The sequence below is a fragment of the Ictalurus punctatus genome, chromosome 5 (genome assembly GCF_001660625.3).
Source record: "Ictalurus punctatus breed USDA103 chromosome 5, Coco_2.0, whole genome shotgun sequence".
NCBI classification, from domain to species: Eukaryota; Metazoa; Chordata; class Actinopteri; order Siluriformes; family Ictaluridae; genus Ictalurus; species Ictalurus punctatus.
The window spans coordinates 10,829,251-10,848,425 of NC_030420.2; the positions used below are offsets into that span (position 1 = coordinate 10,829,251).

The window sequence follows — 19,175 nt, forward strand, 5'->3', positions numbered from 1 at the left end:
ACTAACACTAAATAACTAAGTCAGGGAAAGAAAGAGTGCTAGATTAAGCTTTAAAAAGGTCTTAAATGATTTGCCATCCAAGCCAAATATTAATGTTACTCCAGGAATAAATGAGGGTTTTAACCTGTGGATGCAGATTTCACTTCGGTTTAAAGTTGTCAAAGGAAAACTTTAATTATTAGGACTACATCAGTGAATACCTACTGCCACCACCACCAGCCAGACAAATGATTTAGGAATTTAACCCTTTACATGATTCGAATGCCATTCATTTCAATATTTGTTTAAATGCATTTGACTACTTAAGGTAAATGAAGTGGAGATCATATTACTTTTGAAGCTCAAGCATTCATCTATGACCACCCATTCCCTTCTGTAAGAAAGTATAAAAAACAAATTGTTTTGTTGAGTCCCCCAGGATCTCTATTGCACACCGCTACAGTTACTATTTATGTCCCACAACACTAACAAAACTTATACAACCTTATGCAACATAAAACAGCTTATACAACTAGCCAAATAGAAGCCATTACTACTACTATTACTACTACTACTACTACTACTACTAATAATAATAATAATAATAATAATAATAATAATAATAAGTGGAATCAGGTGTTACTCCTGTTTTGTTGTAAGGGAAACCTGCAGCCACACCAGCCCCTAGTCAATAAGATTGAGGAATCCGGCCCTACAGCAGATTGTGATGAGTACAGGAATAACAGGAACTGGTTTTCCATCATCATTGAAAGTGCATGCACTTCAGAGTTACAGTTTTAAAACACACTGGAAATGTGCAACTCATGACTTTCTAAACTATTCTCTGTATGATCAGTTTGAAATAAGATTTCATGGTTATCCTCTGGTATGCAGTCCAAAAATTGGTGGCTCTCCATTATCCTGGACAGGAGGTCATCTTACTGGTTATTTCACTGGTCTTAAATTTATCCCCTTTAAATGTCTCCCTTTGTTAGACCCTTTTACTGGGGCACGAGCCCCAGCAAAATTTTGCTGTGCCCCAGTAAAATTTTCCTGATAAATCAATTTCTGATGAGGTAGTTTTAATTTACATGAAATTATCATTTCATTATCATTTACATCAACAAGGGTGATTGAAGAGGATGCACAGGATATTTTCGCTTCAGCTGGCATTACAATCATACGCTCTGCCCCCTCACTGGTCCCCCCCCCTTTACTTTTCCCTGTGGAAAACCTCAAAATGTGTTAGCTGTTATGTTTGCAAGGAGTGATCTACTTAGTACTTGCTAGTTTATTTTTATTTATCCAGATGGATATGCAAACTTATTTCATTCCCAGATGTAGCAGAGGGAGAGAAGAGCATCATCAGTCAGGTGAGGTTAAGCAGACAGCAGGGACAAATGTTGCATTTGAATGATCTACATTGATCTGAATTTCACTGCAGAATTTCATTAACTTACCAATCAAATATTTTTTTTTTTATAAACAAGACCTTAATCTACAATCACATGATCAACAAATTACCCAGAAATGTAAAAATGTCAAAGCATTAACCCTTTCACACATTATGAGTTTTACTTTATTAAATGTGACCATTATTTTTTAACTATTGAATTCAGGACCAGTACGCAGGCAATTTTAGCAAAACCCTTTACAGTAAATTAAAATGTAAAATTGAATGAAATGATCTGCAGCACATACTTACTTACATTAATTTTTGTTACATAATATGATTAAAGAAAACAAACAAACAAATAAATAAATAAATACTACTCCCAAAGTCACCAGAATGAAATGCTTTGGTGTTGTTTTTGCAGTACCACAACTAGAAAGTTTTAAGTACTTATGTAAAATTCTTGGGGGGCCTGTGCCCCAGCCTGTGTAACCAAACTCTAGAAACGCCCCTGCTTTGGACGCTATTTTCTTTTAAAGATATATTTCCTTGTTCTTCCACCATACCTGCATTCATTAATAAATGCAATGTCATTCCAGTACTTTTATAAATAGAGTGCTCATCAGCACTAAATCCACTGAGGTCCAAGTAGATCTGCAGCTGATGTTCTGTTTATCTTCAATAATAATGTAGGGCTTAATAGTATTTTTGCTGAAATGTTTAGTCTGATGTTTTTTTCTGGCAAAAAGTAGGATGCTCCCTACAGGTGAGGGAAGACTTTGTACCTGGTGGAAGAGATTGAGTATCTTATCTCATTCACAACTGATTGGATCAGTGGCAGCACAGGAATCACAGGGATTGGATCAGTGGAAGCAGGGTTAAAGTCGCTGTATTGGTTTGTGGTGGTAAAACAAGAGCACTCTGTATGCAAAGTTCACTATACAGTCATGTGAAAAAATAAATGGAAAAAAATGGAAATTGTTTTTTTTTTTGTTTTACATATTTGGACAAGCAAACATTTAAAACAGTGAAACAGTGCCTATTAATAGAGGTGATACATTATCAAATGACTTTTTAAAAATTGACTTTTGTAGTATTTTTCACAATTTAAATTAACAAAAAAACAGGAAAAATAACAGGAAAAAGCCTTTGGTGTCTAAAAAGAATATTAGAGCAAGACTACACCCAATGAGCATATAGGGAAAGACCAGGAATTTTGGAATAATGTGCTCTGGACAGACAAATTAAACACAAAGTTGTTTGAAAACAGTAAAAGCAGATATGTCTAGCACTGACCAAAGACAGCTTTCCAGGGAAAGCACCTCATACCAACTGTGAAGCATGGTGGTGGAAATGTTATGGTTCGGGGTTGCTTCCCTGCCTCAGGGACTGGACAGCTTGCATTAATTGATTGAACTATGAATTCTGCATCGTATCAAGAGTGCTTGAAGATAATGTGAGACCATCTGTCTGAAAGTTGATGCTGAACTCAAAGTGGACCTTTCAACAGGATAATCATCCTAAGCACACTAGCAAATCCACCAAGTAATGGCTCAAAAAGAAGTAATGAGGATTATGGAATGGCCTAGTCAAAGACCGGATTTGAATCCCATTGAAATGTTGGAGGGGTTGGGGGTAGAATATCTACTGATATTTCTGTTGAATAAATGATTGAAAAGGCTATTTTTCCTTGTGGTTTTGTTAAAGCATATCAACTTTATTAATAGGCACTATTTCAAAGATGATTTTGTTTGCTTGTCCAAATATGTCCAAAAAGCCAACAATTTCCATGGAGTATACTTATTTTTTCACATGACTGTATAATGGTCAACATACATTAGTACCCTCACCAATGGTTGTGAGCTGTGGGTAAAGACTAAATTAATAAGACTGCCAGTACAAGTGGAGTAAACTAGGTTCCTCCACAGAGTTACTGGACTTAAACTCTGTAGGATGAGCTCAGCAATCCAGGAGAGTCTCGGAGTACAGCTGCTACTCCTCTAAACTGAATGGAGCCAGCTGAGGGGTTTTGGGTACCTTAAAATAATGCCCACTGGTCTTAAGGCTTTGCTTAACCATTCTGGATTATGGCCTACTTCTGGTTTAATATAACCTTGCAAAATCTGCCCCATGAGGTGTCAGAAAAGATTTCAAAATAATATTTACAAATTTGAAATAGTGTTTCATTGTGTATATAGCTACCACACACACACACACACACACACGCACACACACACACACACTCTCTCTCTCTCTCTCTCTCTCTCTCTCTCTCTCTCTCTCTCTGTCTCACCGTCTATTGGGGCAGTATTTCAGGCCCAGTCTGAATGGCTCGTGCCACCATCCCACAAACACCACACCTGTGTCATTAGGTGCCCAGAATGCCTGTGGGTTAAGAGTTTATACAAATGACCATAACAGACATAACTAAAACCCCAAATAGTTCAGATGTGTATGTGTACGTTTGTACATGCTTAGTGACTTACTTGAGCATACACACACTCACACACACCCTCTCACCTGTCCAGGGGAAATATCATCTGGTACTCCTTCCAAGACAGAAACATTGCTGCCCTCAATATCCAAAATACAAAGTACAGGTATGCTCTTACTGACCAAAGTCTCACCCCAGTCCTCATAATACACAAACTGGTTACCCTGAAAACAAAACAATTAAAAAAAAAAAAAAAAAAAAAAACATTATGCATTACTATACTTGAAAGGACTATATTTTAACCTAATATAAGATATGGATGCATATCAAGGAAAAACACCACTTACACCATTCTTCTAAAACAGGGGTTCTCTAACTTTTTGCAGTCAGGGACCCCTTTAGCTGTAAAATAAAATTTCATGGGATCCCCACAGCCCAGATTTATTAAAAAAATTATTCAATGCTAAGGATCATTATTCAAATGTCTTCAATAACAAATTGGTTATTTGCTGAAGCTTTTAATTCCTGAACTTTCCACTGAACAGGTCAAATGTAACATTATTTATAGCCCTACATGTTTTTTTCAGTTATTAACGTTTGGATTAAAAACACAACTTTGATAATGGTGGTTTGTGATTTCCACCACTTCCGCTCTCTGACATGTCACTGAAAATTCTCCCATAAGTTTAAAACTGGGTTGAGATCTGGTGACTATGCAGGCCACAGCATATGATTTTCATAATTTTCACACTTATCAGTGATCCCACATGCCCAGTGTATTGGCTCATTATTATCATGGTTGTGACCACTCCTATCAGGATAGAAATATTTTATCAAAAGATAAAGTCAATAAAGTAATAAAAGTATTGTAATGCTTTGCAGTTACTCTTCCCTCTAAGGCAGCAGTTCTTAACCTGGAAGGCTTGACCCCTCGGGCAATGGCAGAGGGGTTTGGGGGGGGACTTTTATTTTAAGTGGCTGTACACAGAGGTTCATAGAGAAGCCACTGGCAGATTTTTGGATATCCATGAATCCGTGGATAACGAGAACTGAGTGACAAGACACTGAAAAAAAAAAAACCTCTTCCATTGAAAAACTCTTGACCTATATCCGTGAGGCTGTTTTCTTTAGAACTAGTGTACTTGAAGAATAAGTATAGTATATATATATTTCTCGAACAGCAGTTGACAGCTTTGCAGGATGGAGCCTTGTCATGGACTAATTTTGTTTTATTTCCACCATAAATTTTCAATTTGCTGGTCATGTCACTGAGTTGATATGTCGTTCCTGAAGAAAAGCTCAAACACTCTTTGCTCCAGATGCATTATCATCCTGAAAAATGACTTCATCATCACCAAACCTATTTTATATCTATGGAATGAGAAAAGTGTCCAAAATTTCAACTTAAGTGTGAAAGTACACCTGTACTGACTGTTGTGGTCTCCCTTGGTCCTTTACCGGAAATGCAGCCGCATACCATAAATGAGTGGGGAAATTAGATTTTTTTCTTCAGGCAGTCATCTTTATATGCTTCATTATAATGGCACCGGACAAAAGTTCCAGCATCATCTCCTTAGCCAATCATCCACATTCCATGACTGCTTCTCTTTAACCTAATGTAACCTTGTTTTCTTCTGTTTAAGTGTTGGTTATCGTTTGGCTTTTCTATAAGTAAATCCCATTTCATTCAGCCGATTTCTTACAGTTACTGTCACAAACATTGATTCCTATTTGCACCCATTTGTTTTTAATTTGTTTGTTGTGCATTTTCTATTTTCTAGGCATACTGCTTTTGTTTTCTTTCTATGTTATCCTTTTATAACCTAACCATTTTTTTTTATACCTGCACCAAATTTTCAACACAGCTGACTGGGAACAACCAACATATTTTGCCATACTTTGTGTCAGGTTTCCTTTCAATTAGCCAAGTCCAACAGCTTGTTAGGGTCTGTAAGCACTCTCTTTAACTGCAGACTAATTAGCATTTTTAGAATTGTGCTGGTATTTGTTTTAGAAATTACAAGGTGATTCCATAATTTCCTCCTCAACGTTGGGTGAGTCCATAATTTTTTCCTCTACTTGATTTTGGGGGGGGGGGATGCGATTAATTAAAATAATTTCATTTAATTTGTTTGAGGTATGTTTTACGAAGCCAGAAATTGTTTTATGTCATATCTGTGATTTGTTTATGTGCTACGAAGTAAAAAAGCCAGGTGAATTTCCTCTAAGTGTGGTGATCCCATAATTTTTGCCAGGGGTAGTATGTTAGCTGTCCTTATGCTCTGCTAATATCATGATAATAATAATAATAATAATAATAATAATAATAATAATACATCCATTTTTCCCCCCACACTAATTGACTGTGTGAACTAGTGTTTGGCAGAATCGCGACCTGTCAGACAATAAGACGATGTATTTCCATATATTTTCCTGTAAACCCTGTCTGATTGGTTTTGTCTCTGTTCACTGAAAATAAAATACAACACTGCATGTTGAGTCCAGGGGTTGTGGGTGGCGGGTTAGGGTCGCACTCACAAAAAGCTTAATAACCGCTGCTTTAAGGGAACAGGTGGACACAAATCATGCCAGCAAAATAATATATAAATAAAATAAAAATTTTGTTCCCTTTGTCACCTGACCATATATGCATATGTAATTAACTATTATAACATCTATACCAGATTCTAACCTCTGGTAGAAATATATATGATACACATTTATATTCTCCAACATTGTCATGCTGGCATCAAATGACAATAAGATGAAAATACACCATTATGACTCTTGACTGCCTTTTAATTACTTTTACCTTGACAGAATCCTCCTTCTTCTCAGCCTTTATTACCTCCTCATCATCACCAGCCAAACTGGATTCAGACTGTTACAGTGAATGTGAACATCGAAAGAGGAAATGGGATTTTATCATTAAAATAATTTTTCTCAATAAGTAAACCATAAATTAGTTTATCAGTTTCATGTTAAATTTTAGACCTGGAAGTAGGACTCTGCCTTGGGACGCTTTTTTTCAGCCACATATAGGAGATGAGTCTCAGAGTGAGACCAGACCAAGCAGCCGAACTGATCTACAAAAAGGGAAGTGAACACAGTAAATCATATATCCAGAATATTAACAATATGGCTCTGATCCACTTAGAAATATCTATATTGTAAGTGAAGAATCGAGTACTGTCAAATCCCTTCACTGTAGCGCTGCATTATTATGGCCAAAATGTTAATCATGAATATTTTGACCAATGTTGAGATCATGATTATTCATTGATTTTAGGCACAACATATTTTTATTGCACTTTCACATTTAAATAAACAGACCACTGTTTTCACCTCCATGTTGTGCTACATTCCTGCTAATGTACAAATCTTTGCATCAAATTAGACTGGTCCTTAAAGTGCATCATCTCATAGGAGCAACATATAAATAAAATTGCACCCAAAATACAGGATACATAAAAATAAAAATGCCATCAACCAAATGAAAATAAGCAATCAAATAGAACAATATGCAACCAAATGAAAACAATTCAGGCCTATGCAGAAAAGGCAATAACAGTGTTTACAGGAGGAGAGATGCAGCCAAATCACCCAATAGAGTGGTGCAGGGATGACGTCATTTTGTACTGGAACCCGGAAGTTAGCATCACACTGGTTCCCTCGACAAAAACCCAATAGGATTTTCCCATAGGCTTTTGGATTATTGCAAAAAATAAACTCAGTGATCAACAAAAGTTTACAATACTAACATGTTTTGTCGCTCAACTTCAACGTCACCATCACCAAGGTTCTGACTACTTTTCCAAACTTGATTTAAAATCATTTTCCATAATATGGATTTACTCTGTGGATGAATCTTCTGAACCAGTTTATCTGCAAAGTTTTTTTCTGTTCGGCGTGATGACATTTAAAGTCCCGGACAACGTCTATAGTCCCATTTAGCAACTGGTTATCAATCACCTTTTTCAATACACGTAAAAGCTTTAAAAACTCACGAGTGGGGTATTACTGGTGTACTTTATGTCGTTGAATAGAATGTGAAAATATTCTGAGTTGTGTTCACCACAGACTTTATTTCAGGCTTTTAACCCAAAATCCCATTCAAAAAACCCATTGGCTTCGGGAGGATGGAACCGGAAGGGCTAAAAGGGATAAATGCCATCATCCCTGCACCACTCTATGGTGACTGGCTGTAAGTTTAGAAAGCGCTTAATTTGATATGCAGCGGAGTTTTCTATGAGCAGAGGAAAAACTTTAAACGTCAATATCGCAGTCAATCATGTTCATGTAATCGAGGGCAGTCAAAATCGTAATCAAGATCAATATTCAAACAACTGTGCAGCCCTACTTCACTGTCAACTGAGATTTAAAATTTGATTCCTAGATTATGCAGTGAAAATTAGGGATGCGCTGAATGTTCGCCGGCCGAAATTATCCGGACGAAAATAGCAAAAAAGCCCTTTCAGTGTTCGGCGAATAAGCAAAAAGGCAGAATAAATTTGACTGAACAATGACGTGTTTGATGACGCGACCAAGCAGTCTAGCAACCAGAGTTAGACACGCGAATGTCACGACCCAAACTTCCGGCAGCGCTCGCCAAGAGATGAGAGGGCGCGCGCATGCATGAGTGCTCAGCGAGCGCATACTCTTCGTGTGTTGACAACCGTGACATTGTTTACTGTGGATACGTGCGTTTGTTTTGTTTCTGTTCCAGAGTATTCGGTCACGTCTCGAGATGTAAGGGAGTAGAGTACGGAAGCGGGTAAAGACGTATTTTTTTAAGGGCAGGCAGACAAATCCAAATCTTAATCCAAAAAACGTAGTCAAGACAGGCAAAGGGTCAGGCGAATCAGCAAACAGGCATAAACAGGGCAAAGCAGGAATTGAAGTCGCGGTCACAGAAAACAGGGTCAAAACACAAAACAAGAAACATGAACTAGTACTATGGACTGGGTGCGGAAAAACCAGCAGGGACTAAATGAACTGATCTATAGTTTAAACTAACTAAATCTATCAAGGAACATAACATTAACAATGTATCTAACTATACTATATATACATACATATATATAAAAAAAATACTCTGCGAGGTGTACAGGGACGCGAGCGGTATATATCCCCAATATAATCAGCCGTATATAACCGAATATAACCATTTTTTGCACTCTTGTCAATGCACTTTTTAGCTGTAGGCTGCAGAGTGTTACATTATTTCAATCAGTTATAGACCTAACATCGGCTATTCAAGGGGGGGCTCAAAGATGACCACATACAAATATTTTTATTTTACAAATTTATTTATTTAAAGTTATATTGTGCCTTGTTGGTAGCCTATGCCTGCTGGAATGAAAAAAAAATCTTCAGTGTTAAATAAATATTTTGAAATTGTAGTTTTTGTTGAAAAAAACGCGTTCGGTACTCGGCCTTCGGCCAAGTTTTTCATTATATATAAGAATTTTCATTTTGGTGCATCCCTAGTGAAAATTACTTTTAGTTTAAAGTATTATTTTAAATATTTAATAAAGTATTCTTTAAAAATATTGGGTAAAACATTTTTGGGGGCTCACAAAGGGGTGACATTAGAATTTCATGAAATAGGACATAATTAATCATAAACTCAGACAAAATTAGCAAAACTCTAGCACTCTTACCATCCTCATACACCTTTCCATGCTTTTTCAGTGCAGTCAAGTTGAGACTTTTTATCTTGCTGTTCTTATGCCAGATCTGAAATCACCCAGTGTATGTAAAAAATAAATAAATAAAAAAAAGTTAAGACAACACACAAAGCACTAAATAAAGACTTTAGGCAAATAGAATTCAAACATCTATAGTTGCAATCAACATTATTCAACCCCCATTGCAAATCAGGTTTATTGTCAAAATTTACAGAAATTAAGCTGTTTGCAATGAACAAATCAAACAAAAGCAATTGAAATAGTTCAACACAATGAATGCTTCAAGTGGTTTCCCCAAATTCAATTGTCGATTGAATAATTTTGAGACTGAAGAAGAAATTATAAGTTGAATTTTCAGTTGAATTTGGGGGTTGAATAATTGATTGCAACTGTAAACAGAAGCAAAGCATCAGAAATGTCTGCCACACACTGCAGACTATACACTTCACAGTTGAGTTTGCTGTATGCAAGTCTTTCAGCTGCAAAACCATTGATATATTAATGGTGGCTCACCTCAAGAAACTGTTTCTCTTCTCCTTTAATGGAACACTCCCTCACTACAGCCTTCATGTCTCCAGAAGGAGAGTCCTGGCTGAGCAGCCTGGACACAAGCATAATGCAAAGATCATGTGAAACTGTTTAGTAAAATGCAATGCATGAAATGTTTATATGGTGGCAAGAAAGTTAGTAAACTTTGAAAACCTACTCTCCCTTGATCTCTGTGCAGTTACCAGAGGGCCCGGAGTAGACTATCAATTTGTCGTCATGAAACACGATGTATTGCCTGCAAAATTTAACGATCTCATTCCTCTCCAGATCCCGCTGAGTCCACTCTTTAAAAAATAAAAAGAGCGTGGATTACAATTAACTCTTACAGCATCATGCCAATAGTAATATTACCCCTAACTAATAACTATTTGATTCACTACACACAACAATATTCAAAATATACAACATACACTTGAATAATACAAATCCCTCAATATTTTCATCAGTTTATGGAACAGCAGGTTTATATTAATGTGCTATCCTAAAAGGTTATTGATTCTACAGTAACAGCACATTCACAGGGATGTATGCTCTGCATAATCAATGCCTAACAATGCTGTGCTTTATTAAAGCAAATTGTATAATCTTTAATATGGTGAAGCTTTTGGTAAAGAGATGTTTGTTTAACATTTATGGAAGGAGTCCTGAGTGTCAGTGCTTTTTAACGGTAAGTAGGACAGATCATTTTTTTCTTCTTTCTGTTTTCTTGGTATTATAATATGACAAGCTGCATTTGTTTTCACATCTTACTCAAGAGAGAGAAAAAAGAGAAGTTGTTGAGAGAACTACTGTTTAAAACTTTAAAACCTAAATCAGTAACTGATACCACAAACTAACTTGATGCATAGAGGTTCGAAAACATTAAATGTAAATATAAACTGTTGAAAGTATGACATGTCTGTCATGGATATCCTAGAGGCTACTCTGCACTACATCATGGTCACATGACCACCTGCACCTGATTCTAACGAGCACTAATATATACACATATATAAAATATACATGTATATATAGTGCCACCGTTTGCACTGCACTTTTGTCTTGCTTTAATTGTCTCACTTTGCCGTTGGTTCTGTTCTGGTCCTTGTCATGTTTATTCCTTGCCTTAGTGTTTTTGCTATGTGTTTATAGCTTCTTTTGTGTTTGTTTGATTTTTATCAATTGCTTTGGTATGAGAGGAATAGAACAGCTCAGGGCATGTAGTTAGTGGAAAATAAAGAACTTCAGGGTAGTGACATATAACACCACCCTGTTGCTGGTGATTTTTCTATAACATGTCCTGTCATGTTTTACTTTAGGAGTTCCTTTTTGGGCAAATGGCCCCAAATGGATAGTATGAAACTTGTGACACCAAGCCCAGCCTACATTTTTTTTGATTCTAGAGTTATATCCTAAATTAACATTTGAACATGTCTTTATGTTAGTATCATACATACATACATTGAACACTGTGACTAAAAACCAAAGGAATATTCTTGATATACCAGTCTAGTGGAAAAGGTTGTGTTATAGGAAAATAACCCACAATGGGATGGTGTGATACGACCATGTACGTCCAAAAGATTTAAAAGCGACATTCACTAGAAGACACGTTACAAAAGATACCGTTTGGTAGGTTTGATAGCTACAGGAGTATTTTTTTTTAATTATTTCATTCAAACACTAACTGTAATAGGAATACCAGTTAGCGTTAGTACTCAATAATATTCTAGAATAGTACATAAGTAAGCAATTTGAGCTAATATGTTTAATGGCCTTAGATAGACAGGGGTAGACTTTTACTGCAGAATTCATACACTAGTACAGCTGTCAAGACAGTGAAAAAGACTAAATAGCCTGTACCCTACTCATTTAAATGTGGCTTGTTTGAATATGCCTCCTAGTAACATTAAAAGATATTAGCACACAAATTGGTCTTTGATACTTTTAATAATAATTTGTAAAATAAATAAATGAAACAAAATGAGATTGTGAGATTCTCTTGCAACAATATTCGTTAATCAAGCAACCCCTAGTTTGGGTACTCCTACCTTACTTAACGACCTGAGTGAGGTGCATGTGCAGTGTACAAAGTAACTGGATTAAGCCACTGTTCAAGAATAAAGTAGCGTTGTCTTGTCCCTCTTGTATGAAGTTCATAAACTATTCTATAGACTGTATAACTTAAAGGCCGCAGTAAACTGAATGTGTTATGTTACAGCAGAGCATGGTGGGCCCACCTGTGGAGATATTGTTGTACTTTCCTCCATACCGAGACGTGATCACCAGTCCCACGTCAGCACGGCTTAGGGACGGGAAGTGACTCTGCTCCCGGTAGAGTTTAGCAATTTCCTCAGGGCTGGTCATTACCTTGTAACACACAGGGGAAAAAATATGGCAATTCAGTTATACAAGTTGCCAGGGAATTCTTAGAATGGGAGCAAGGCACAAAGATTATATATCTTTAAAAGTACTCTTAAATGGGTGAGTATTTGGGAGGGCTTTAGAGATGTCTCAAATTGTTAAAAGTAACAAAAGAACTGAGATAGAGACATGTGCTAATTTCCACACTTGTAAGATGATGCAGAGCTCATAAAAAATTTAACCTTTTTTTAATCCATGGTCGAGTGCCAGTTTGTGAATGGAGATCAGAGCTGGAGAAGGTGAGTGCTAAGGATTACACACCTGCGAGAAATCTTACTAGTGAGGGTTAGAACCGTGTTGGGGGTCAGAACTGTGTTTCAGTGAAGGGTGACAAGGACAAAGCGGGAAGAGACGAGCATATCGAGAGAGAGAGAGTGCCAGCACAGAGCCGTGTGTGTGCATGTAATGCGCTGAACAGCAAAAATAGAGAGTCCTTTCGAATTGTCCTCATCCCGTCTCCCACTTCCTCAGTTCCAATCCAACCCAGAAGAAGTACTACACAAATCTTCAGCAGCACTATAAGAAACAGCTTAGACATGGCTGATTGCACAATATATGGCAATCTGGTTGGTTTTGTTCATACGTTTCAATTATAAAATTTCAATAAAATTTATAATAGTTCTGGTATAAAATCTAAGTAGATGGCATTGGTTATTATGACCTGTGAAAAGTACATCCATTGCTAAGCAGCAAACAGCACACAAGGGTTAAATCATTTAGGCCTAATGCGCACAGAATCTAGGAGGTGTTTCATCAAATGTAATTACTTGACACGACTGTGTGAATCTACATTCGGGGCTAGAAATCAACCCAACGTCATACCATTCTGTGAATCTTTTCTTACGTCTGTTGGTGGTGCTATTGTTCTTGGTTACAGAAAAGTCAGAAATAATTCACTTAAAGCCATTTTTAGCAGCAAATAATACGATGTAGATACCAAAAACTGAGCCTTATATTTTTTTAAAGTGCATTTTTCCTTGAAAGAGAGGGAGGGCTCCCGCCTGTTTGCCCATTTATACCAGCTAGCCCTGAGCATAAGCAGTAATTATTTATTTTGATATTTTCTGCAAGCTGTAAGCAGTGCAAATATTTGCAGTGTACAAACTTATTATAGGGTGAATTCAGATCAATTTGGACAGTTAAACAACATATATAAAATAACAGACCTTAATTAATGTGACATCATATAAGGGGCTGTGGGCCATATGAAACAGGAAGGTTATAATTGTGTCATGACTAATGCACATAGTTATTATGAATATATACATAAGATGTACTACAGTAAATAAATAAACATAAAATTAGTTCAAATCATGTACAAATGTTTAGAACTGAATCATTTCCAAGGCACATACGCCAATGATTTGGTAAATTGGGACAGCATGGCTCAGGTTAATGTGGAGTCTTAAAAGACAATAAGTGGAGAGGAAAAGTAAAGGGATATAACAGATGCATGAATGGATGCAAGAAACACCCCACAACTACGGTTAAATGATGCTTTGGTGGATTTGATGTTCATTAAATGGTGTTTTTATGAACCATCTTTATAAACAGGGGAATATGTTAGACTGGGAAATATAGAACACTACGTATGCCTACTACTTAATATGCAGACAGTTTTACTTAGTGTATTGTGTTCATATTTGAGGTCAACTGATAGTGGATTTTACTGATACCAACAGCTAAGTTGGGCAGCCTATAACCGATTAATCAATCGATTGTTTTTAAATTTGATACTGAATGAAAACATAACACTCCAAATAAATAAAAATAGGGACATACAAAATAAAAAAAATAATTAAAAACCAATTCAAATAACACAACAAAACTGTATCAGTGAGTTGTAATTTCGCCTCTAGAGGCCGTTCTCGTACTGTATAATGACAATGGACCCGTCTCAGCCATTGTGGATTTTTGCCCATAACAGATAGTTCCAACAATCAGGTATCAGTCAACCTCTAGTTCATATCATTTTAGAGGTTAACATTTACAGTCATGTGAAAAAATAAGTACACCCCATGGAAATTTTGGTTTTTTTTGACATATTTGGACAAGCAAACATTTGATCCTCTTTGAAACAGTACCTATTAATAAAGTTGATACATGCTATCAAATGTTACATAAAATTTACATTTTGCAGTAATTTTCACAATTTAAATTAAGAAAAAACAAATCAGTCACATGGAAAAATTAAGTACACCCCTACATTTATCACACCTTTAAATCCATAAAATTAGAATCAGGTGTTCAAGACTGGGTTCCAGTGATTAGAACCTGCTTAGGAAGTGCAGGTGGAACCTGTCTTATTTATACCCCTCTCATATCTAGTGTCTGGTGTTCCCTTTGCTATTGAGGTGTGTGGTGTCATCATGCCAAGGTCTAAAGAGCTCTATAAGACCTTCAGAAAAAAGGTTGTGGATGCCTAGGAGTCTGGTAAGGGATTGAAAAAAGATCTCCAAATTATTTGAAATACATCATTCCACTGTAAGCAAAATCATCTACAAGTGGTGCAGATTTCAAATGACTGCCCATTTGTCCAGGACTGGCCGTCCCAGAAAATTCAGCCCAAAAGCAGACCATCTGATGCAAAAATAATTCTCCAAGAACCCCCAAATTTCATCACAGGATCTGCTAATAAGTCAACAACTGTTGGTGTCAAAGTGCATGATTCTGCAATCAGAAAGAGATTGCACAAATTTGACCTGCATGACAAGCATGCCAGGAAAAAGCCTTTGCTGTCTAAAAATAACATTAGAGGAAGACTACAGTTTGCCAATGAGCATATAGGCAAAGACCAGGCCTTTGGGAATAATGTGCTCTGGGCAGCCAATTCAAAGATAGAGTTGTTTGGCCAGAGTAACAGCAGACATGTTTGGCGCTGACCAAAGACAACTTTTCAGGAGAAGCACCTCATACCAACTGTGAAGCATGGTGCTGGATGTGTTATGGTTTGGGGTTCCTTCACTGCATCAGGGACTGAACAGTTTGCATTCACTGATTCAATTATGAATTCTGCACGATATCAAAGAGTGCTTGAAGATAATATGAGGCCATCTTTCCAAAAGTTGAAGTTGAACCGAAAGTGGACCTTTCAACAGGTTAATGATGTGCATGCAAGAAAACTCTCAAACATCTTGCAACTGAAAGAATATTGTATGGAAGAGTGGTCAAAAATACCAACAAGCCAATGTCAGAGACTGGTGGATAATTATGCAAAAAACCTACAAGAAGTTATTTCTGCTAAAGGGGACAATACTAGCTTCTGAGGCCAAGGGTGTACTTACTTTTTCCACAGAAGAATCACACATCCATTGATATTTCTGTTAAATAAATTATTGAAAAAGCTATTCTGTGTGGTTTTGTTCAAGTATATCAACTTCATTAATAGGCACTGTTTCAAAGATGATCAAATGTTTGCTTGTCCAAATATGTCAAAAAAGCCAACAATTTCCATGGGGTATACTTTTTGTTTTTTTCCCCACATGACTATACTTTTGAAAATCCTGTTATTCTGCTACTGCAAGAAATATCCTGAGTGCTGGGGCCATAGCATCACTACACAGGATACCAACAGACTTAAAGGGTCATGAAACCTCCCTCTTTTCAGCTCAAGTCTACCTCTCAATGTTTTTGAAAAATGCAACTTAAATGGGCGTGGGTGGCTGTGCAAAGAGGGGGCGTGGCAGGGAAAGGCAGGAGAGGAAGATGGGGGGCGAGCCTTCACAACACTCAAAAAAAAAAAAAAAAAAAAAAAAAATGGATAGTGAAAAAGTTTGCAGATGAGGAAGAGGACTTCTCTCCTCCTGAATCCCCAGGGCTAAATGGAGACACAATAGATAGCATTGCAGGTCCTAAGCCCTGTATATTTGAATCATTAGCCCCTGGCGTGACTATGGAGGAAAACATAACAAAACCGGAGGCAGCACGGATGAGAGAAATGTTGGAATGGTAGTTAGCTAACAGCCTCGAGCATTTCACGAAAAAAAAGGCGAAGATTCTTCCCTTCAACACAGACTCTCGTTGTATAATATTACACGAGATGGCCAGTGGAGCTTTAATATTATATTATATATTTCATGTACAGTTTTTATATTTTATTATATAGTTTTCCTCAAGCTGGAGGCAGTGCGGATAAGAGAAATGTCGAATGGTAGATAGCTAATAGGCTCGAGCTTTTCACGAATAAAAAGAGAAGGCTCTTCCCTTCAACACGGACTCTCGTTGTATAGTTTTGCATGCGACGGCCTGCGGAGCTTTAAGCGGTTTAATTATCTCAAAAGGCAAGTAAAAAAGTCATGGTTAAAATTAGACACATACCTCATTTGAAGGGATAGAAAAGTCCTCAGGACTGAGTACTGCATCATTGTCTAGATCTAATGCAAACTGCTTTCATGAGCAAGTCCGAAATCCACCTTTCTCCAATCCTCATATCTCTCCCGAATAAACCCACTCGACCTCTTACACCACTGAAACAAACTCTTGCGACCCATGTGAACACGTCATCTACTACATCTGTAGGAAAGCACCACGTGCTGTCATGAATAATTAAGATACAGAATCTTCTCATAGGATAAGAACACACAGGCTCATGAATAATTATGAGACACCAACATATGATTGAAGTACTATAGTACATTGCCAGGTCACTGCCTGTGACGTGTGATAGGACGAGATTTTAAACCAGGAAGACGAAAATAGCGGAAAAAAGCTCAAAATTAACCAGCGTTCTCCTACAATTAAAATTAACAGATGCTAAGATTGTCTTTTATAATGTGCGATACAAACACCTCTGTTAAAATATCAGAAAATTTAGCTTAGTGTTTCATGATGCTTTAACAAAAAGTCATTAAGAGAGCTGGATCAGTTATGGGTTCCAGACTGGACACAGTGGAGATTGTGGTGAAAGAGGAGGATGCTGTCCAAGCTCATTGTCATCACTCACACCCACTCCATCCAACATTCATGGCACAAAGGAGCACACTTTGCATGATATTACTCTTACCTCTGTGCAGAAAGGAGCGCTTTCACAGGTTCTTTCTACCTGCAGCCATCAGACTGTACAACTCTGCACATAACTTCTCCACCTGAGTAGGAACTTTGATTTTTCTGCAATACTTCTTGGAGGATAAACATCATACTATAAGAATTTTGCTCAGTCCAATGCTGCACAATGACATTTTTGCACACTGTTATAACCTGCATACAAGTGTATCTAGTTATATTCTGTCCAATTTAGCACATAATCTATTTTTCAGAGCATATACTCTCAAGGTTTTTTTTTTTTTGTATATTTGCTTTGTGGTTTATTTTGAATTTGTTTAAGTACTCTTCTGCTGCTATATTGTCTTTTGTCTTATATTCTCTATTTCCTTTTGCCTGCTGCTGTAACACTGGAATGCCCCACCTGGGATTAATATAGTGTTATTTTATCTTACTCAGGCCAATATTTTAATATGCAGTCAATTTCACTCGTTTTGTTGTGTTCATACAGTATTAGAATATGTTGATGATTATCTGGAGAACAGGTCCTGTTGTTGAAAATTGGTTTAGTGATGCCATGAATAAGTATGCAATAAATAAATGTCATTGAGGATGAAAAATGCAACCCAAATTACCAAACATGTCATTAAAATTTTTAGTTATTCTTCAAAAAATAATACGCCATGCTTGTTCAGAACTGAACTGTCCTTCCCATGCAAATATTCAACACCTTGAGGATTTCAGAAAAGTATTGGAGCACTTGTTTTTTCCTTAACGGCAAGCAATCTTAAGACAATATGGAAGAACAAGAATAACAATTTATCAATATATCTGAAATTACCCCATATCCTAGCGTTAACTATAGCTACTCAGGAGGATGTAGCAACACAGGAGAAAACCATGAGTAGACTATTTCGGTATTTTCCGCCTTTCAGTAGTTATTATGGAAATATTGGACTGCAAACAAGCTCTAACGATGTACAATATAGGTATCAAACTAAATGCAGTTTGATTAAATAATTAACAGCAATACCAGTTTGTTTAATAAAGGCAAGTGTAATTATTTTACTGTTTAATTAGCGGGGAAAGGTCAAGCATACGAAATAGTGTCCACTAGCTAGACAACCTTAACTTTCAAAACACACTACGACCTGATTTACTATACCTGAAAATCCATGTCACAGCTGAGACTCGTTTCTGTTCTCACCGTCTGCTTCCTACTACGTTGTTACACTTGTCTAACGTTTACTGACAGTGCTTTACAGAAAATATTAACAATCTTTGGTCTACTCTGATTTATGTGAACAGTCTGAGAGTACACGTTCGTGAAACAGCAACAATACCCACTTTAGCTAAGCTTACTTCCTGGTAAATATTGTCTGTCAAAATAAAAGTCACATACGTAAGACAAGGAGAAAGTTGTGTTGTTTTTGGCCATGTGAGAAAATGAACAGGACCTCAAAACAAGAGCGAGATCTTGCACCTGTGCTGTACACACTGATTAGAGTATACAACAAGATCGTTTCACTCCTTTATTACCATTATGTCAAAGGACAGGGCAGATGCATCACACGTCAAGACAGGGGGAAACATCTATTTCAATGGATTATTAATTAAGGTTTAGACATTTAGACATTTGAAATTGAAATTCCAGACTGCTGGGACTACGGCTGCTCTTAACGCCATACAGACTTCATATAAATCCATAATGAACTTTTTCACAATATCTGTTGTTACCCAGACGAGG

General features: G+C 36.9%; 1 protein-coding gene across 3 annotated transcripts in view; it reads right to left on the reverse strand.

Annotated features, from left to right (window-relative positions):
* Positions 1 to 18,787, reverse strand: part of apeh (acylaminoacyl-peptide hydrolase) — a 36,462-nt gene extending 17,675 nt beyond the window's left edge. Inside the window, exons 1-9 of one of the 3 annotated variants that reach the window (XM_017468310.3) lie at positions 18,594 to 18,787; positions 12,265 to 12,394; positions 10,203 to 10,329; positions 10,010 to 10,097; positions 9,470 to 9,545; positions 6,801 to 6,892; positions 6,619 to 6,687; positions 3,893 to 4,030; positions 3,666 to 3,757 (exon numbers count right to left, since the gene is read on the reverse strand). In XM_017468310.3, the coding sequence (XP_017323799.1) occupies positions 3,666 to 3,757; positions 3,893 to 4,030; positions 6,619 to 6,687; positions 6,801 to 6,892; positions 9,470 to 9,545; positions 10,010 to 10,097; positions 10,203 to 10,329; positions 12,265 to 12,394; positions 18,594 to 18,605 (824 nt within the window). In that variant the 5' untranslated portion in view covers positions 18,606 to 18,787. Of the gene's footprint in view, positions 1 to 3,665; positions 3,758 to 3,892; positions 4,031 to 6,618; positions 6,688 to 6,800; positions 6,893 to 9,469; positions 9,546 to 10,009; positions 10,098 to 10,202; positions 10,330 to 12,264; positions 12,395 to 16,765; positions 16,919 to 17,450; positions 17,555 to 18,593 lie in introns of those variants that run through there. The other 2 variants (XM_017468313.3, XM_017468312.3) reach the window with 2 other exon arrangements.
* Positions 18,788 to 19,175: the final 388 nt, after the last annotated feature.